Source organism: Onychomys torridus, chromosome 18, assembly GCF_903995425.1.
Source record: "Onychomys torridus chromosome 18, mOncTor1.1, whole genome shotgun sequence".
In the NCBI taxonomy this organism is placed as follows: domain Eukaryota; kingdom Metazoa; phylum Chordata; class Mammalia; order Rodentia; family Cricetidae; genus Onychomys; species Onychomys torridus.
The window spans coordinates 32,346,661-32,364,409 of NC_050460.1; the positions used below are offsets into that span (position 1 = coordinate 32,346,661).

The 17,749-nt window shown below is 45.1% G+C and overlaps 1 protein-coding gene across 1 annotated transcript in view; it reads right to left on the reverse strand.

Moving 5' to 3' along the window:
• The window catches only part of Mgat4a (alpha-1,3-mannosyl-glycoprotein 4-beta-N-acetylglucosaminyltransferase A), a 95,170-nt gene extending 86,948 nt beyond the window's left edge, over positions 1 to 8,222 (reverse strand). Inside the window, exons 1-2 of the mRNA XM_036168046.1 lie at positions 8,159 to 8,222; positions 3,262 to 3,597 (exon numbers count right to left, since the gene is read on the reverse strand). Of these exons, the coding sequence (XP_036023939.1) occupies positions 3,262 to 3,355 (94 nt within the window). The 5' untranslated portion in view covers positions 3,356 to 3,597; positions 8,159 to 8,222. The remainder of the gene's footprint in view (positions 1 to 3,261; positions 3,598 to 8,158) is intronic.
• Between the last annotated feature and the right edge of the window lie 9,527 nt (positions 8,223 to 17,749).

Sequence of the window (17,749 nt, forward strand, 5' to 3'; positions counted from 1 at the left end):
GCATGCTAACTAGAAGATGACAGTCACAAAAGGCCACACATTACACAATTCCATCATGCAGAAGTTATGATCGGGGAAATCTGCAGACAAGAAGCAGATCAGCGATAGCCTATGGCAGGGAAGAGAGGTACCGTGAGAGCTAAAGAGTACAGGACTCGAACCCATGGCCTCATGCATATTGGGCAAATCCTCCATCACTCAGCACCCCACCCCAGCAAGGTAATGGATGAACTGTTTAGTATGTAAACTATAACTCAATAAAGCTGTTTTAAATTTTTCCATACACATTCTTGCTGAAGGAGACAATGTGTCTTAGAGGCGTGATGAACATGTGGCCCTGAGTCAGGCATGCGGACACAGAATCCCCACCCCCACCCCCTTGCAGGGATTCACGATGCTTACTTGGTTTTCCTGTGTCTGCACTGTGCTTGACCATGGAGAAAGTTCAATAGCATCCTACTCACCAGAACGTGACACACTGAATTGTTCTGGTCCCATTCTCCCAATACCCGCCTACAGCTTTCCCAGCCTGACCATTCTACGTACCTGGAATTCTCTCTCATTTTTATGTGGGAATCCAGTATGCCCTGCTGAACTGGCTCCCTGCCCTGAATCCCAGCTTCCTCAACCTATGCCAATTTCATGGGCTAGCTAGCTCTGATTTGTCCAAATAGTGAATGCAGACTATATCAAACTAGCCCCGCCTAAGGAGCTGTACACTGTTTTCCAATGCCAGCTTGAGCCAGCCTTGGAACCCCGTGTGCCTGTCAAAAATAAGCAGCTCCTTATTACAAAGCATGCATGCTCTATTCCATTTCAGAATTCAGCCCTGCACCTGATATGCCCCACTTCCTGGACTGACTTTAATAGTCTACCTACTGTATAAAGCACCATGGAGAATCATGAGCCTCTGCCCCCACTCTCCTGGGAAGCAGACCTACAGCTATGGGCAGAAGCCCCACCCGAGACTCTACTATAACATGAATGCATGGCCTTGACAAATGTCTCAAGCATTCTGCTTTCTCCAACTACAGAAAAGAGGCAGTAAAGCCCCTGAGAATATGAGGAATAAGTGACTAATATATACGGAACAGGACAAGCACCGGTATTGCCTACATCACCTCTAGCTGATGATACAATTATTTGTTGACAATAATCCTTCCTGCCAGTCCCTGCTCAAAGGCACAGAGAGTCTTCTCTCCATTTTTGTGGCCTGTAATAGATCGCTAGGCACAGGACAGGTATACATAAGGGACCATACATACAGATACATGTAAGGGTACACATTCCTTCACCAAGAGTGAAGGGAAAAATATGCTTCAGTTAGTCCAGCAGTGGTAAAGATTTTAGAACTCACACTTTCAAAATAAAAATGAGAGCACATGGTTCCTGGAAATACTAAATGGAATATGTGGAATCTGGTCTGCCCTGGAAAATCCAGGCTGTCTCACTGCCTGAACTCTCTAGAAAGAATCCAATACTCAACAGTTAGAATGGTTACATAAACCATAGCAGTCAACACAGGGGATTTTACACAAGCAAACAGAAGGCCTGGGCTGACCCCTGTGCCTGCACAAAACACAAAGCAGAAAGACAGCATGGGAAGCCTGCAGAGCCCTTCAGAGAGCAACAGTTAGAGAACTGACTGTGTGCACAGTACTGCATGGTGAAGGCTCCTCTACCTTCCCAGGTCCTCTCCATGCTAAAGATTATTATAAACACACACAAATACAAATACACACACACACACACACACACACACACACACACACACACACACACTAATAATGCTGCTAATGCCTTTACCTAAGCAACGACATCAAAAGCAGATGGACTCTCAAACAAGACACAGTGGGAAGAGCTGAGTTTCTGTATTACTCAACTCTCTGAATAGGTAAGTTTCCCGATAAGGAGAAGAAGGAAAAAAAGTACTTTTGTTATGGTCAATTTTCTTAACAGTGAGTCATTTGTTTTATTTATGTCAAAAACAATCATCACTTTGACTCAAGAGTCTTCCTAATTAAGTCCTCTCATTAGGTGCAATCATAAACAGAAACGAAGCCAGAGCGGGCTCAGTGCATGAGGGTGCTTGCCCGCAAACCTAATGACCTGAGTTCAATACCCTGAACCCATGGTGGAAGGAGTGAGCCAACTCCTGAAAGCAGCCCCCTGACATCCCAATTACCCCACGGTGGCACACATACAAAAAATAAATAATGAAGTGTTTTGTTTTTTTTTTAATTTAAGCTGAAACCTAAAAAGTATACCCAAAGAACTTGCCTTTAGCAAATTTTTCACCTCAGTTTCCCCAGTGCTTCCTAAATTAGAACCCAACTCAGAGAAAAACAAAAAGTAGGAAAGCAGTGTCAGACTCACCCACGGCATGAACCTGTGCTTCTCACATCCATCTACTTATTGCACACAAACAGACGCACACAGCTACAAGTCGACTGTGTACATACCCAGAGAGAGATGTATCACTAACACAGGTCTATAGATTCAAATGTATAGGAGGAAAAAAAGCAGTCATAAAGCAGTCTTTTTCAACTGTCTGCTCAGGCCAGCAGGACAAAGTCAACAACAGAAGCTTTCAGGTCCCCTAGGTGATAAAGACAACTCTAACAAATACGTAGCCGGCCCAACACTTTCGACCTCCCTACCCTCAAAATTTCTTACATCAATTGTCAGAGAGAAAAAAAAAATTGTCACCCCTTGACAAAATTCTAGTCAACAGGTAACAGCTCTAGAGTCTAAACACAATTATAATCTACGAAACTCTTAATATTCCAATCAGAATTTCTTCTCAATGCCTTCTTAAATACTACTTAAATACAAAGAAGCAATCTGTCAAGGCATGCAGTTTAAATCATTAACTACACAGCACCAAGTCAGGGTCTTAACTAGGATGGATGTTTCTTGAAGGCCCTTATAAGTGTTGTATACAATACCCAATACACCAAAGAGTACTAAACATCAGTGATAACTCGTTTTTTAAAAGGGCAAGAAAGTCTTCGTTATTCCACTTGACTTCCCAGAGTGTGATTGTAAGACATCAAAAACTCGCCGGCCGGAATTCAGAAGTCTGTGCTCTCTGTCCAAGAACACGGCTTCATTTTTGCATCAAAAGAAGCTCCGGGGAGAGAGAACGCAACACGGAGGCTCAGGCTAATTCACTGGAGCATTTCCACTCGGCTTCACCACTTTGGCGCGGGCCACTCTCACCCGCCGCCATCCCAGGGACAGCCCCCCCCCCCTCCTTACCTTTCCCATTTTGCCAGGTGGTGTACCAGGACAGGGTAAGGAAGGAGGTGACAAAAGCTAACACCGTGGCCACAGTTCCATTGCGGAGCCTCATCTCATTTCACCATCCCACTGGTTCACACGCTGGCGACGGCGAGCAAGCCCACGGAATCCAGAATGCCTGGCTCTAGTCCAGACACAGCCACCGAGGAGCAAGGTTCATGCCAGATGTCGGGCAGACGGGGTCAGGCAACCAGCAAAGGCAGTGGCAGCGGCGGCGGGCACTGCGAGTCCCGAGCGTCTTCGCGGTCTTCATAGGCTGAGGGCTGCTTCTTTTTCTTCTTTTTCTTCTTCTTCCTGTCAGGTAGAGAAGAGAAAGGAAAACTTGCTAAGCCATGCAAAGCAGAGGTTTCTTCGTGTAGCATTCAGCATTAGCAGCAGACTGCCGTCAAGGCTAGACTGTACGTGCGCAGACCACCCCCATATAAAAATTCCGCTTTTCTTATAGCACAGTTGTGCGGGTCTTTTCCCTCCAAGGAAAAAAAAGGCTTCCAACTGTATTCCCTCCCAGCTGGTTCTGTCTGTGGGAAAGACAGACCAAAAAAATTATGGTTACTCATTTAAAGGGAGAAGTGGTGTTCACAGATTGCCAGAGAGACCTCTTAACAGCCAGTTACTACCTGCTGCATAATAACAAGCAATGACTACAAAATACAAACAGGAGAATGTATGTATGACTAGAATGATTTGAAAAAGTCAAAAGACCAGGATCCCAGATCCAGCTCTGACATTACTTACATGCACCCCACACACCCCATCCCCCAACTCCCAGGCATACAGAGTGACTCTTTTCATCTGAATTTCCAACTTTCATCCATGAAATAAATAAAGCAACCAGTCCTGACTCCCCATATTATTACAAATCACAAAAAATTTGCAGTTATCCATGTTATTTATCCCCATCTTGGAGTGGGGGGGGCAGGTATAGAGACAGTTTCTCTGTGTAGCTCTTTCAGTCCTGGAACTTGCTGTGTAGACCAGCTGGCCTCGAACTCCGAGACCCGTCTGCCTCTGCCTCCCGAGTACATATCCTCATCTTAAGGTTTAGAGGGAAAGATGAAAATACTTATGCATTCAGAAGAGGTGGCAATCCAGCCCACACCCTCCCAGCAACGGCCCATCCCATCACGTTGCTTCCACTTGGGAAATTGGGAAGATCACTACTTATCTAACTAAATTTCTGAAGAACTGAAAAGAAATGAGGTTGTTAAACATACTTAAGCATAATGCCCAGCACAAGATAGGTTTTCAATAAATACCAACTCTATCAAAAAGAAAAACAAGCCCACAAATGCAGCCAGTCACTGCACTGTCCATTCTACACATAACTGGCTTCATCCCCGAGGGGCATGTCAAGTCACCTGAGATGTGCGTTGGTTTCTAGTGGCATCAACGGGGTTAGCACCACGAAATGTTCTTGGGGATGCACTACAGGACCCTCTGGTGGGATGAGCTAATGCACCTCCAAAAACAACTAAGGAACCCGAGACAAATCTCCCAGTGGAAGGGCATGCCTGATTAAAGCAGTCCTTTGCAGGCGGTTCACAAACTACCACCTCAGCTATTTCTCAGCACAGCAAGGAATCTCCACTAGCCAAGAAAGACCACAGGAATAAATGACCAAGACAGACGGTGATGACTGCCACTGTACTTCGCCGGCTTCTTCCTTCATTCTGGGCCCATTACATGGAGTAGTCAACCTTCACTAAATCCTTACAGGGCAAGCAACACAAACCCCACTTTACACACAGGGCAATAAACCCCATGAGAAATCCCATTTTAAATAACTTCTAAGTTCAAGGGGTTTTTTTGCTGCTGTTGTTGTTTTGTTTGGGGTTTTGTTTGTTTGTTTGTTTGTTTATGGAAACAGGGTTTCTCTGTGTAGCTCTGGCTATCCTGGAACTCACTCTGTAGATCAGGCTGGCCTACATCTCATAGAGCCCTGCCTGCCTCTGCCTCCTGAGTGCTGGGATTGAAGGTGTGCGCCCAGCCGCCACCACCACCCAGCTAAATTCAAATGATCTGCCACTTTTTGTCCCACAGATTGACCATTCACACCACAGCTGAGTAGAGAAGCTGCTACAGGATGCTCTACAGCTCAAACGAAACTGGAGACATTTTCCGGGTGTTTATTTGGCTCCCCAGAAAATGCAGAATGTTTTATAAATGTTTTCTAGTCTATAGGTAACACAAGTCTGTTATGGGATAAGTCCCAAAATGCACCGAAAATCTCACAGTCCACACATGCAACTATAAACAAATTTCCCACTTCCTGTAGCCTTTGGCTAATCCCTCACTCCTGAGTCTCCCACAAAGCACGCCTGTTAGTCTCTCTGGCTAGTAGCTCTAACTCCCATGTAACATTCTAGAAGCACCGAATTCCACTGCATCGCCTCCTGACCACGGGGTGTTCCAAAGAGGTTCTCCAAGTTACCCAAATTGATTGATCTCCCCTGGTTAACCTAACTTTATCACACCCACAACCATGTCGACTACTTACAATCAAAATCCTCATGGACCCCCCCCAAAAAAAAATCTTATAATTTTAAAATCCACAAAGTACCTGATCTATTAACTCAATAAACACTCAGAAATGAGTTCTGATGATGAAAACAGGGGCAGTATCTCAGTAAACTGTATAACTTGGAATTTGAAGCCTGGTATGACATCATACAAACTTGTTTTGCACTTTCTGTCCATAAATAATGCAGCCATATTTTGCTTCAGAAAGAATTTTGTTCTGGGGGGGGGGGGGAAGCTGTTAATTACAATAAATATCCAGTTGACATAAATCAGGAAGCAGAGTCATGCAATATCATGTCTAAACTATCATTAAAAAAAAAAAAGATAGTTTAAAAGTTTTCATTAAGCTAGGCAGTGGCGACACTCGGGAGGCAGAGGCAGGCTGCTCTCTGAGCTCGAGGCCAGCCTGATCTACAGAGTGAGTTCCAGGACAGCCAAGGCTACACAGGGAAACCCTATCTCGAAATACATTGCCCCCCCCCCTACTCCCCCCAATTTTTTATTAAATACAAATTAAGCCTATGTAAATGTATAAATGCATGGAGACAAAATAAATTCTAACACCAAAGTATACTATAAACCACCCATAACACCTAGAAAGCACATGGAATATTGAATACTGGACCTAAGAAGTTAGTAAACTCTCGTTGGGAGATGACACTTAGAAAGAATTCTACTAATACGTTCTGACATCTCACAAAAAAAAAAAAAAAAAAAAAAACCCAAGAGCATTCTACTCCACAGGAATGCAGCTATACATTTTAAATCAGGGTTTCCAAACTAAGCTTCATCGGGAAGCACAAGTGAATGAAATCTCCAGAGGGGAGCAAGCAGAACAAGCCACATGCCCTTAAAACACCCTAGGCAGCTGCGGGGCTGGCTCATTAGACACAGGTGACCTACATTTGTATCGGCAGCCACATATGTGAACATTTAAATATCGCCCTTACCTTAAGACTGTCCCAGGCTATCACTTAACACAGGTCAATCTTTAAGCAAAAAGGTAATAGCTACCGTCCCCACTCACTATGCCTTTATCCTCCCAAAGATGAATGGAACATTCAACTCTAGACCTCAGAATGAGAAATCTGTTTTGTTAACAGATTTAAGAATCTTGCATCTTAAAAAGAAAAAAAAAAAAAGCCCAGTAATGTAAGAATTAAGTTTTTAAAGTGTTCTCTGAAATATCCCATATGTTCCATGGCTGAGAACACTTTGCTTAACATTTGGCATATTCCTTAACCAGCATCCCACAGACAAAACAGAGGTGCCTGAAAGAATAAAAGGCACGATTCATGACACCCCGGATCAATGAGCACCATGACGTAAGCCTGCACAACTTTATAATCCACAATTATGAAAAACTCATGTCTTTTCCACTTACAGCGCATAAATACTTCTTTTACCCAGCTTACATAATTTCATCGTCTAGTCTCTCTCTGGATTTACACTTAGGGGGTTAAAGAAACCTATGTCACCATAACCTGTTAGTAAAACTATTCTTTAAAGCTTTCGGAAGAGAAAGGAGCCTGAACCACAAAACGGGTGTTACTTGATTCTAAATTTAGAATTTTGCATGCAAGTGAACAACTGTGTCATTCTTTATCTTTTATCAAATAATTTGTCGGGCAGCAAAAGCACAACAGCAAAATAGATGGCAGGCACGAAGAAGATAACGTAGTAACGTACTGCTATTTCCTAATTCCGAATGTGAGCCATGAACGCGCTTCAGGGATCGCAAGGCTTCGGGAAATAAAAGCGGGCGCGGGAAGCGTACCACTGCCATCACTTAACGCCATGCCTTCTAGATATCACCTGGCACACCTGGAGAGATCCGAGACCCCACCTGGGGACGGACGGGGGACGTGGAGGGGGTCCAACTCGCGGCTTCCTTGTGACGGAGGAAACCCAGGCCTCGGAGGAGGCGGGGGCAAGCTTCCCTGGTACCTCAGGCACATCTTAGTCCCCTACTGGCAAGCGGCCCCCGCCCTACCTGCCCCGCGGCGGCGCCACCACCAGCCCTCCCGCCGAGGGGTCCTGCCCGCAACTCTTGTCCCCGCTGCACGCGCACACTCCACTGCACTTTCCCCCACGACGAAGTCCCGGAGCTCCGGGGCCGCACGAGGCTCTACGCCGGCCACCCTGAGCGAGAGCGGAACAGAGGGGTTGCTGCGGCGGCGACGATGCGCGGAGGGCGCCCGGCCCGCGCCCGGTTCCGAGGCCTCGGGACGCGCCGGCCTCGGGACGCACCGGCTCGGCTGCCAGCAGGTGGGTCCTCCGCGGACCCCGCCGCAGCCAGCTTGTCCGCCCCAGCCCAGAACCCCGCGCTCCTCACCTGCCGCGGGCCAGGGCGCTTCTGCCGCGGCCGCCGGCGACGCTGCTGGAGCCGCCTCCGCCGCCGCCGGCCGCGCGCCCCGCCCTCGCCAGGGCCCGCCCCCCCCCCCCCCCTCGCTAGTTCCCGCCCCAGTCCCCGCTAGCCATTGGACGCCACCGCCCCAAGCGACCCGCTGCCGCTGCCAGTGGCCGGCCGGCCTGTCACTTAGCAGTGCAATCGAGCAGCCTATATATTTCTCCCCAGCCGGTTTCCCTGCATCAGTGTCGCGGCCCGGGCTGGAGCTCAGTCGCCACATCTGGCTTGCACCTTCTGGCCTGAGTGGATGCAACCCCAGTAGCCAATAAAGGCCCCAGGGAGCCCTCGGCGCGCAACCTGGCCACCATGGCCTTTCCTTCTAGCTCTGGGTTCCACCTCCTGGCGGTCCAGGCGCGGTGACAGGTCCTGGCTCTAATTCAACCATAGCTTCCAAGGCCCGCCTTTCCAAGCATCTCACTGCCAGCCCCAGTCAAGAGCATCGTTATCCCCATTCCCAGGAGGAGGCAGAGGTGCAGGGAGGACCAACGGGAGAAACTAGAAGCAAGAAATGTGACTAGGATTTAAATGCAGTCTATTCAGTGCTTAATGTCCCTGGTTTTTCCACTATGCGGTGCCTTCCCTTCTCTCTTGAGCGCATGTCCTATCAACCATTTCTTAAAGTTTAAGGTTGGCTTCAAACCCAAATAGATGGACATCTGTAGAAAGCATGAGTGAGTAACCTGCCCATTTGGGGCCGCTAATAATTTACTACCCTTGTGCACATTACGTTTTAGATATACCAAGCCAGGTAGGTATTAAGATCTTTTGTTTGTTTGTTTGTTTGTTTGTTTGTTTGTTTTTCGAGACAGGGTTTCTCTACGTAGCTTTGCGCCTTTCCTGGAACTCGATTTGGAGACCAGGCTGGCCTTGAACTCACAGAGATCCGCCTGCCTCTGCCCCCCCCCCCAGTGCTGGGATTAAAGGCGTGCGCCACCACCGCCTGGCGGTATTAAGATCTTTAATTGCATCTTATCATATGTTAAAGCCCATTTCTCATATATGAACTCAAATGTTAAAGCATTTACCCACAGTTACACAGTTAATAAGATAAAGAATGTGTTATCCTCACTGTCACCATAATCCTCCCAACCACCCTGCAAAGATTTACAAGAAATCAAAGGACCACAGAACAAGGAGACAGCCTTGTTCTTGCCAAACCCAGGGTAATAAATAGATCCTTATCAGAAGACAGTAATTCAAAAATGGAAAACCCTACTAGACTACGTCAGAGTGAGGGATCTTTGTTAAGGAAGGAAGGAAGGAAGAAATCCCTTTATTTTTGTCTCAAAATAAGTCATTAATAATTAGGCATTATATTTATAGTTTCTCATCAACTCTCCTGTGGTGAGATTTCTCTCCGTCATTCCTGAACTGTTTTAAAAGCCCAAACAGAGACTCCTTCTTGCCAGGCTCCAAACCAGTTTAGAGGCAGTAAACAGAATAGCTATGCACACAGCTGGAACCTAAGGGAAAAGATGCTTTGGCAACTTTGCTTTCCACTTTGGGGAAAATGGAGCTAAATTCTCTGTCTGCCGTGACAAAAACATTGCTTGTTAGCAACCCAGCAATAGACTTCGTGGTAGATACAAGCAATAAAGATGGAGCCCATTCCAGATGCGATGTTTGAAACATAGCTGGGTTGAATTACTAAAATTCTCTTGTAAGCATAGACATCCCGGGTCTTGCTATCTAATGCTCTTAATGACAGATCAGCTCACTGCTTCATTCAGAGGAAGAAACTATTGCCATCTGACAAGAAAGCAACATTCCTCAAGCAGTGTTGTGTAGGATCATCTAAAAGACAGAGCAACACAGCCAGCCATTCTTCCGAAACCCCGGTCTTATATCCAGAGAAACTTGGGGATTTGGCAGATAAGAAGTTATTTAGGCAACTAACAATGATTCGATCAGAGTCTCCTTGATTCCAGAGCCCTCTACAACTCTGTATCTTCACCACTTCCATCTTGACAATTGACAAGCTTTATGATGACTAGACGAATATTAAAAAGACATTTCCACTTTCCCTGTTTTTTTCTCTTGATAAATGAAGAAAATGAAATGCTTGCAGATGTTTTCTAAGCAGAGACAAATGTCAGATGAGGAAGGAAAATGGAAAAGATGTGTTGTGGGCTGAAGTGGTACATTCAGGAAGGACTAGATATATTCAAGGCAGTCTTCCTAGACTGATTAATGGGAAAACATCAGAAGCAACACAATGTCCACCCTTTGAGGACTTTTTGTCATTTTTCTTTTTTTGTACATTTATTTCGTGTGTAGTCACGGATGCGTCAGAGCACACTGCACGGCACTCGAGTAGAGGGCAGAGGACTACTTGTGGAGTCCGTGCTGTCGGGAACTAGGCATTGAACGCAGGAGGTCAGGCTCAGCAGCAGATGCCTTTACTGGCTCAACCATAGAAAGCCCAAGGCGGGGTAGTTCCTTTCTTCATACTTGTTGCGCTTCATCTGGCAGAAGAAGGACAGCTTTTCTAAGAAATTGTGAAGACCCTGCCATGACTGAACTTGTCTCAAACTATTCACATTATTGCAGAGGAGAGTGGCTTTCAGTTAGTGGAACTAAGAAATTGGAATGGTGAGGAATATGCCTCCTAGGTGTGAGTTAGAATCCATGACTGACTCATCTGGATTTTGCAGCATTCACAATCTCTGATTTTCCAACTATGTCCCAGGATATCTGTTTAAGACCACTTTAATCGCCAACGAAAGTTGGATTACTAGTGCATGAAGGGAGACGGGACGGAAAGCAGATACCCATCCTGTGTTCCACTTCTTGGAAAATGATTAACTGGGTATTAAAGATCGCTTTAATTGCTAGACATGATGGCCCATACCTATAATCCAAGCACTCAGAGGGCTGAGGCAGAAGAATTACAAATTCAAGGCCATCCTCAGTTACACAGTGAGTCTGAGACCACCTTGACCTAAGTGAGACTCTGCCTCAACAAAATAAAACAAATCAAAACAGAAGAACAAGTCAGGCAGTGGTGGTGGCATACACCTTTAATCTCAGCACTCAGGAGGCAGAGGCAGGTGGATCTCTGTGAGTTCGAGGCCAGCCTGGCCTACAGAGTGAGTTCCAGGAAAGGCTCCAAAACTACACAGAGAAACCCTGTCTCGAAAAACAAAAAAAGAAAAAAAAAAAAGAAAAAAAAATTCATCATGAACTTTTTAACAATCAAAGACAGTCCAAATCCAGAGTCTGATCAATTTCTATTTTTTTTTGCTTTTAATCTCTTCCATGGTGATTCTTTCTCTCTCTCTGGCTCTCTCTCTCTCTCTGTGTGTGTCTCTCTCTCTGTGTCTCTCTCTGTCTCTGTCTCTGTCTCTGTCTCTCTGTCTCTGTCTCTGTCTCTCTCTCTGTCTCTGTCTCTCTGTCTCTCTCTGTCTCTCTCTCTGTCTCTGTCTCTCTCTCTCTGTCTCTGTCTCTCTGTCTCTGTCTCTCTGTCTCTGTCTCTCTGCCTCTGTCTCTCTCTGTTTCTCTCTCTCTCTGTCTCTCTCTCTCTCTGTCTCTCTCTCTGTTTTTGTAACTTTTCTAGTTCGATCAGTAAAACTGGAGCCATGAAATTCAGCCTGTAACTTCACCACTCTATAGGGCAGTGGTTCCCAACCTTCCTAGTGCTGTGACCCTTTAATTCAGTCCCTCGTGGTGTACTGACCCCCAACCATAATATTATTTTCGTTGCTGCTTCACAACTGTAATTTGGCTACTGTTATGAATCTTAATGTAAACATCTGGTTTTCTGATGGTCTTAGCCAACCCCTGTGGAAAGATTATGTGACTCCCAAGGGGAGGGGGTCTCAGTCCACAGGTTGAGAAACTGCTTCTGGAGCCTGTCCCTGACAAAGCTGCTGAGCCATGACTGTTCTTTACACAAATGTTCACTCTCCCACCGGTGTGCCTCCCCACCCCCAGGGGCCTATGATTACCAAGGCAGCTGGTGACTCCCCATGGAGTCTCACAGACTAGCGAGAGACTTGGATAAGTAATTAAACTCTCCGCAGAGCACACGAGCTGGGCAGTGATAGCAGGAGGCCATTAATCAGATTCTCGGAGCAGGGAAAGCTTCCTGGAAGTGACATTCAAGCTAAAAGCAGACTACACACAGGAAACAAATCTTTTCCTTTTTAATCTCTTTGATGGTGAATGTTTGGCGGTGAGGCCTTTCATGCACTAATCAGTTTCCAAAAATCAAGCACAAGATTGCCAGGTTAGGTTGGTTTTTTTTTTTCTTTTGTTTTTGTTTTGTTTTATTTTGTTTTGTTTTTTCCATCCCATCCCTCCCTGTGTTAGCAATCAGACTCGTGGGGTTTACACATGGTTGTAAACGGAATCCTGGTGTCCTGAGTTGGATCTGTGCTCAGTATATGGGCTTCAAGAGGAGTCTCACCTGGAGATTCTCCCTAGCTTTTTCAAATGCTGTGTGTAGGGGATACCTTGTTTTAATCAGGAGACAGTGAGTATGCAGCTTTACTCTATGAGCTAAGCTCTACATGGAGTCAATAACCGAACATCGGGACTGTGAAAACGCAGGCAACGGTAAGAGGTTCTTGCACACGTGAAGACCAAACATTAATTCAAATGTCAAACATGTAGTAAACCTAACATGTTTGTGATAGTACCTGCCCATATTATGCCTGGGACGTCCTTGCAGCCTCGGTTCTGAACACACAACACCTGCACTTTGTACTTGGCCTGCCAATACCCACATGGTGCCTGTAACATCTCAGTTCAGACATGAAACATCTCAGTTCAGACATACTGTACGCTATGACTTGCCGTGTATTGTACACACACAGTTGTCTGCTCTTAGAGAAGCATGATGCTTTAATTATGGAAAACAAGAGCATTTAATATTTTCCTACTGCTGTTCCTCACCATGTAAACATTAAACTAGTATGTCTTTGGTTTATATTGTACTCACATGTTTGATTTTAAAACTTGCTACTTGAGCCCATCATGGTGGCCTTTAAGCCCAGCACTCAGGAGGCAGAGGCAGAGGCAGGCAGATGTCTTTGAGTTTTGAGTTCAAGACCAGCCTGGTCTCCATAGCGAGCTCCAAGCCAGTCCTGCTGTCTCAAAACAACAACAAAAAAGTTGCTACTCAAGTTGCTGATTTGAATTCCATTGAAAAGAAAATCATTAAATGAATTTGGCTGGGGATTAGGAAAGAATTTCCAACAATTTCTGAGATGGCCCTAAACTTCCTTATGCCATTTTGTACTATGTGTTTATACAAACCAGTATTCTGAACATTACTGATTCAATTATAAAATCAAAATATCAATCAACTGTGAAAAGCACTGAAGATGTTCCATATCCTGCAGCTTCAAATATTCAGCCAAGATTTAATTCTTTATGTGAAAATAAACAAGCACATTATCTCATTAGTATGTAAATTTGCTCTTGTCTTAATTAATGTTAAAAATATATGTATGGCAAAGAATTGTTTTAATAAATTTCTTTTATAACTTATTGTCAGTAGATGTTTGGTTATATATGTATTTCATATACCTATATACACAGTATCATGTAAAAATTTCTCAGGTGAAAGTCTAAAGTGGAAAGATTTAAGAAGCCATAATCTAGTGGACCTGGGACCACCTGAGACATAAGAGTCTATTAACTTAGCTGGACTGAATGGTGCAGGCCTGTAATACTAGGTACCCAAGAAGTTGAAGCAGAAGGATCACAAGTTCAAGGCCTGTCTGGGCTACAGAGTGAGTTCAAGACCAGCCGAGAAACTTAGCAAGACCCTGTCTCAAAACAAACAGTAAAATAAAGAACTGGGCATGTAGCTCAGTGGAAGAGTGCTCGCCTAGAATGGAAGAAGACCCAGGTTCTAACCCCTTACTGAAGTGGGAGCCCATTAATACTTTGTTGTTTATGGAGCATATATATGGAGAGAGAGACAGACAGACTGACAGACTAGTTCACATTGTGGCCCTAACTGGCCTGAAACTTCTTATGCAGACCAGACTGACCTTGAAGTTACAGAGATTTGCCTGTCTCTGCCACCCATGTGCTATGTTTAAAGGTGGGTACTACCATACCAGGCAGCTGTAGAATACTTTAGGATAAAGTCCACAAACTCCTCTTATATAATCAGATGGCATACAAGACCAAGGAATTGAAATAGAATATAAATGGGACCAACCACCACATTTGTCTTAGTCAGGGTGTCTATTGCTGTGATAAAACACCAGGACCAAAAGCTACTTAAGGAGGAAAGGGTTGTTTTAGCTTCAAAGGAAGTGAGGGCAAGAACACAAGGCAGGAACCTGAAGCAGAAGCCATGGAAGAGTGCTGCTTACTGACTTGCTCTTTATGGCTTGCTCAAATTTCTTATACAATCTAGGCCACCTGCCTAGGGATGGTACCACTCACTGTGAGCTGAATCCTTTCACATTAATCTTTACTCAGAAAAATGCACAACAGGCTTCCCTATAGGCCAACCTTACAGGGCCATTTTCTGAATGGATATTCCTCTTCCCAGATAATTCTATCTTGTGTCAAGTTGATGCAAAAACTAACCAGGAAAATATGTAACATTCAACATGCACATTAAGGTCCATCCAAATGAAAGGCCACAGAAAGCTAAGTTATTCATGCTTTTAATTTTCACTACCCCCACCACGCCCCACATTGCTCACCAATGACCCCTTTCAAAGACACTTCATATTCCCACTTCATTCCTATTACTGAGGCATATTGTTCAGATAACAGCCAGACTGTGTGGCTCCCTCACAGTAGCACTGGAAGACCATGTCACACATAAGTGCTATAACCAGTCATGTTTACATAATGTGTACAGGACACTACTAAACTGTGGTCAAGAATCCTCTAGAGAGAGAATCCAACTATCTTGCTGGGAGCAGGATGCTTCTTCCCATACATCCTTTAGGACAGCACAGGACAACACTTTGTGGCAGCCAAAGACTCTGTTGCCAAGATGGTTTCAGAGGCTCAGAGGGACCGTTCTTCTCTAAGTGACTTAGCCACCACATTAAGGCTGACTCATTTGTTTTTATGATACTCGGTGTGTTTTCAGAAGGCATGATGGATGAGACTAGAATATGAGAGAATTCAAGTGATGTTGGGATACCCCCCACCCCCTTTTCTGTTTGTTCCTTTCTGAGTCTGGTGCTTGTCATGCATCTGAAATCCACCCATGCATAAAACCAATCTGAACAATTCAACTCATCTCCTCTGTCAATACATTTCAAACAAGAGCAAAACCCTTATTCACATATTACACCCAGGACTGTGGCTATCAATAATGGATAAGTAGGGATCTGGGCTACTGAATCTCTGCTAATTTTTCATTCATTGCCTGAACATCCTCCAGTAAGTGGATCCATCATAATCTAGGCAGGAAGAGGGGGAAGAGCAGGAAAAGGGAGCGGAGAGGAGAGAAGGGAGAAAGAAAGAGGAGATACAGAGGGAGGAAGAGGGGGAAACATGAAAGGGGGTTTAAAAGGAGGAAGTAAGCAGGGGATAAAGGAGGGGAAGCAGGGCAGGGAAGAGGAGGAGGAGGAATCCCCAGTGCTGGGCGTACAGTAGGTGTGTGCCACCACACCCCAATTCTATCAGAGGCATTTCGTACAAAAGGGACACACCATGGGCTCTGCTTGCGTGGTGCTGAAGAGGCTGAAAGAAAGCACTGAGGAGCGAAGAGGAAGCGGGTGAGGCTCCTGGGCGGGCATCTGCTGTGTCCTCCTAGAGAACTGTTGGAGTTGGTTCGAAAAGCCTGAACCAACTTGACAGCTGGAGACAGAAACTGCCCAGCCCAGGCTGTTCTTGCAGCTGTGGCCGGCAACCTCCAAGCAACTGCCACACCTGCAGAGGGGAGGGAGGCAGGAGCAGGAAGCATCTCTCTTTCCTCTGCCTTCTGATCTCCCACCATGACTCCTTGTAGATCTTAACCGGAAAAGCCAGCTGGTGTTAGAGGCCAGGAAATGTTGCCAGCCAACTGCCCCCCTGCCTCCCCCCCCCCCCCCCCCCCCCGCGCGCGCCTCCAACCCCACTGACACATGACTCCGGCATCATAGGGTAGATATTAGGAAGAGAACATGTAAGACTAGATAAATAACCAGTCTGGTATCAGATTTAGAAAACCATGTTGGGCACTCTTTCAAGCTGAAGCAAGAGTCTGTCCTGGAAACTGAGGGACTAGAGAACTGCCTGCTTCCCTGATCTTCCAGCTCAACAACGTTAAAAGTCACCTCTATTATTCCCAATGCTCCCAAAAGAGGCGTCTGGCCTCTCTCAGGACAGCCATCACTACAGAATCGCTAGAAGGACTTCTCTCTCCAACCCTTGTCCTATATCAGATCTTTATAAGACATTAAAATATAAGTTGTGATCTGGGCCTTCCAGGAGTTCATGGTATGGGGGAACCTTCAAAAACAAAACAAGGGCTGGAGAGATGGCTCAGAGGTTAAGAGCACAGACTGCTCTTCCAGAGGTCCTGAGTTCAATTCCCAGCACCCCCACATGGTGGCTCACAATCATCTGGCACCCTCTTCTGTATACATAATAAATAAATAAATAAATTTAAACAAACAAACAAAAAACTCCTCCTTGTCGCCTGCCTGCATCACTGGAGCCTCATTCCGTGTGGGTCCCTCCTGCAAACTTGGAAGAGGGAAGACTCAGTCTGAACCTTGAAGAACAGGAGTCGGATTTGGAGAAGGGAAGAAGGCCCGGGCACATCCTTGGTGCTCCTAGCACCTGGCCAGGATGGCCTTGACTCAGCAGAGGGCATGAACAGAGGCATCATGGAAATGGATGCTATGCAAGAGTGTTTGCAAGGCAGCCTTAAATAAGAGGAGAGTACTGAAGATTTCTGAATACACTGAAAAGCTTATAACAAAAAATACTCAAAGGTGAATATTTTCCCATAATATATAAGGAACAAACACCTGTACTATGTATGTATATATGTATGTATGTATGTATGTATGTATAATAAACTGGATAAAGGAAGCCTCCTGTCATTGATACCAGCTAGAAAACTACTGTAATGATTTTACCTGAGTGAAAAGAAATGCGCCTTATTTTGACCAAAACCAAATGTGTCCAACTATGTCTTTTCTAAAGGCACTCACTCAGGAAATATTTGCTCATTATTTTGATTTTCTTCTAATCTTACAGAGGTTTACAATTACTATCACAAAACATAAGATCAAATAAAAGAGAACAAAGGCTTGTCTTTACATGACCAAATATTCTAATGTTCACGTCTTCAAAAGAACTAAAAAAAAATGTCACATCACTTCAGTAGTGAACTGTGGGGAAAACGAAGCTGTCTCTACAAAAGGAACCTGTCTCTACAAAAGGAACCTTTGAGAATTATACATCATATGATGGATTCGTTCCAGTCCACAATTATGTAAGGGATGTGGGAAAGCAGAGATAGCATCAGACATCAAGAAAATAAAAGTTTGGTCCAAGAAAGCATCAATAAATTGTCCAAGATCATCTCCAGAGAACACA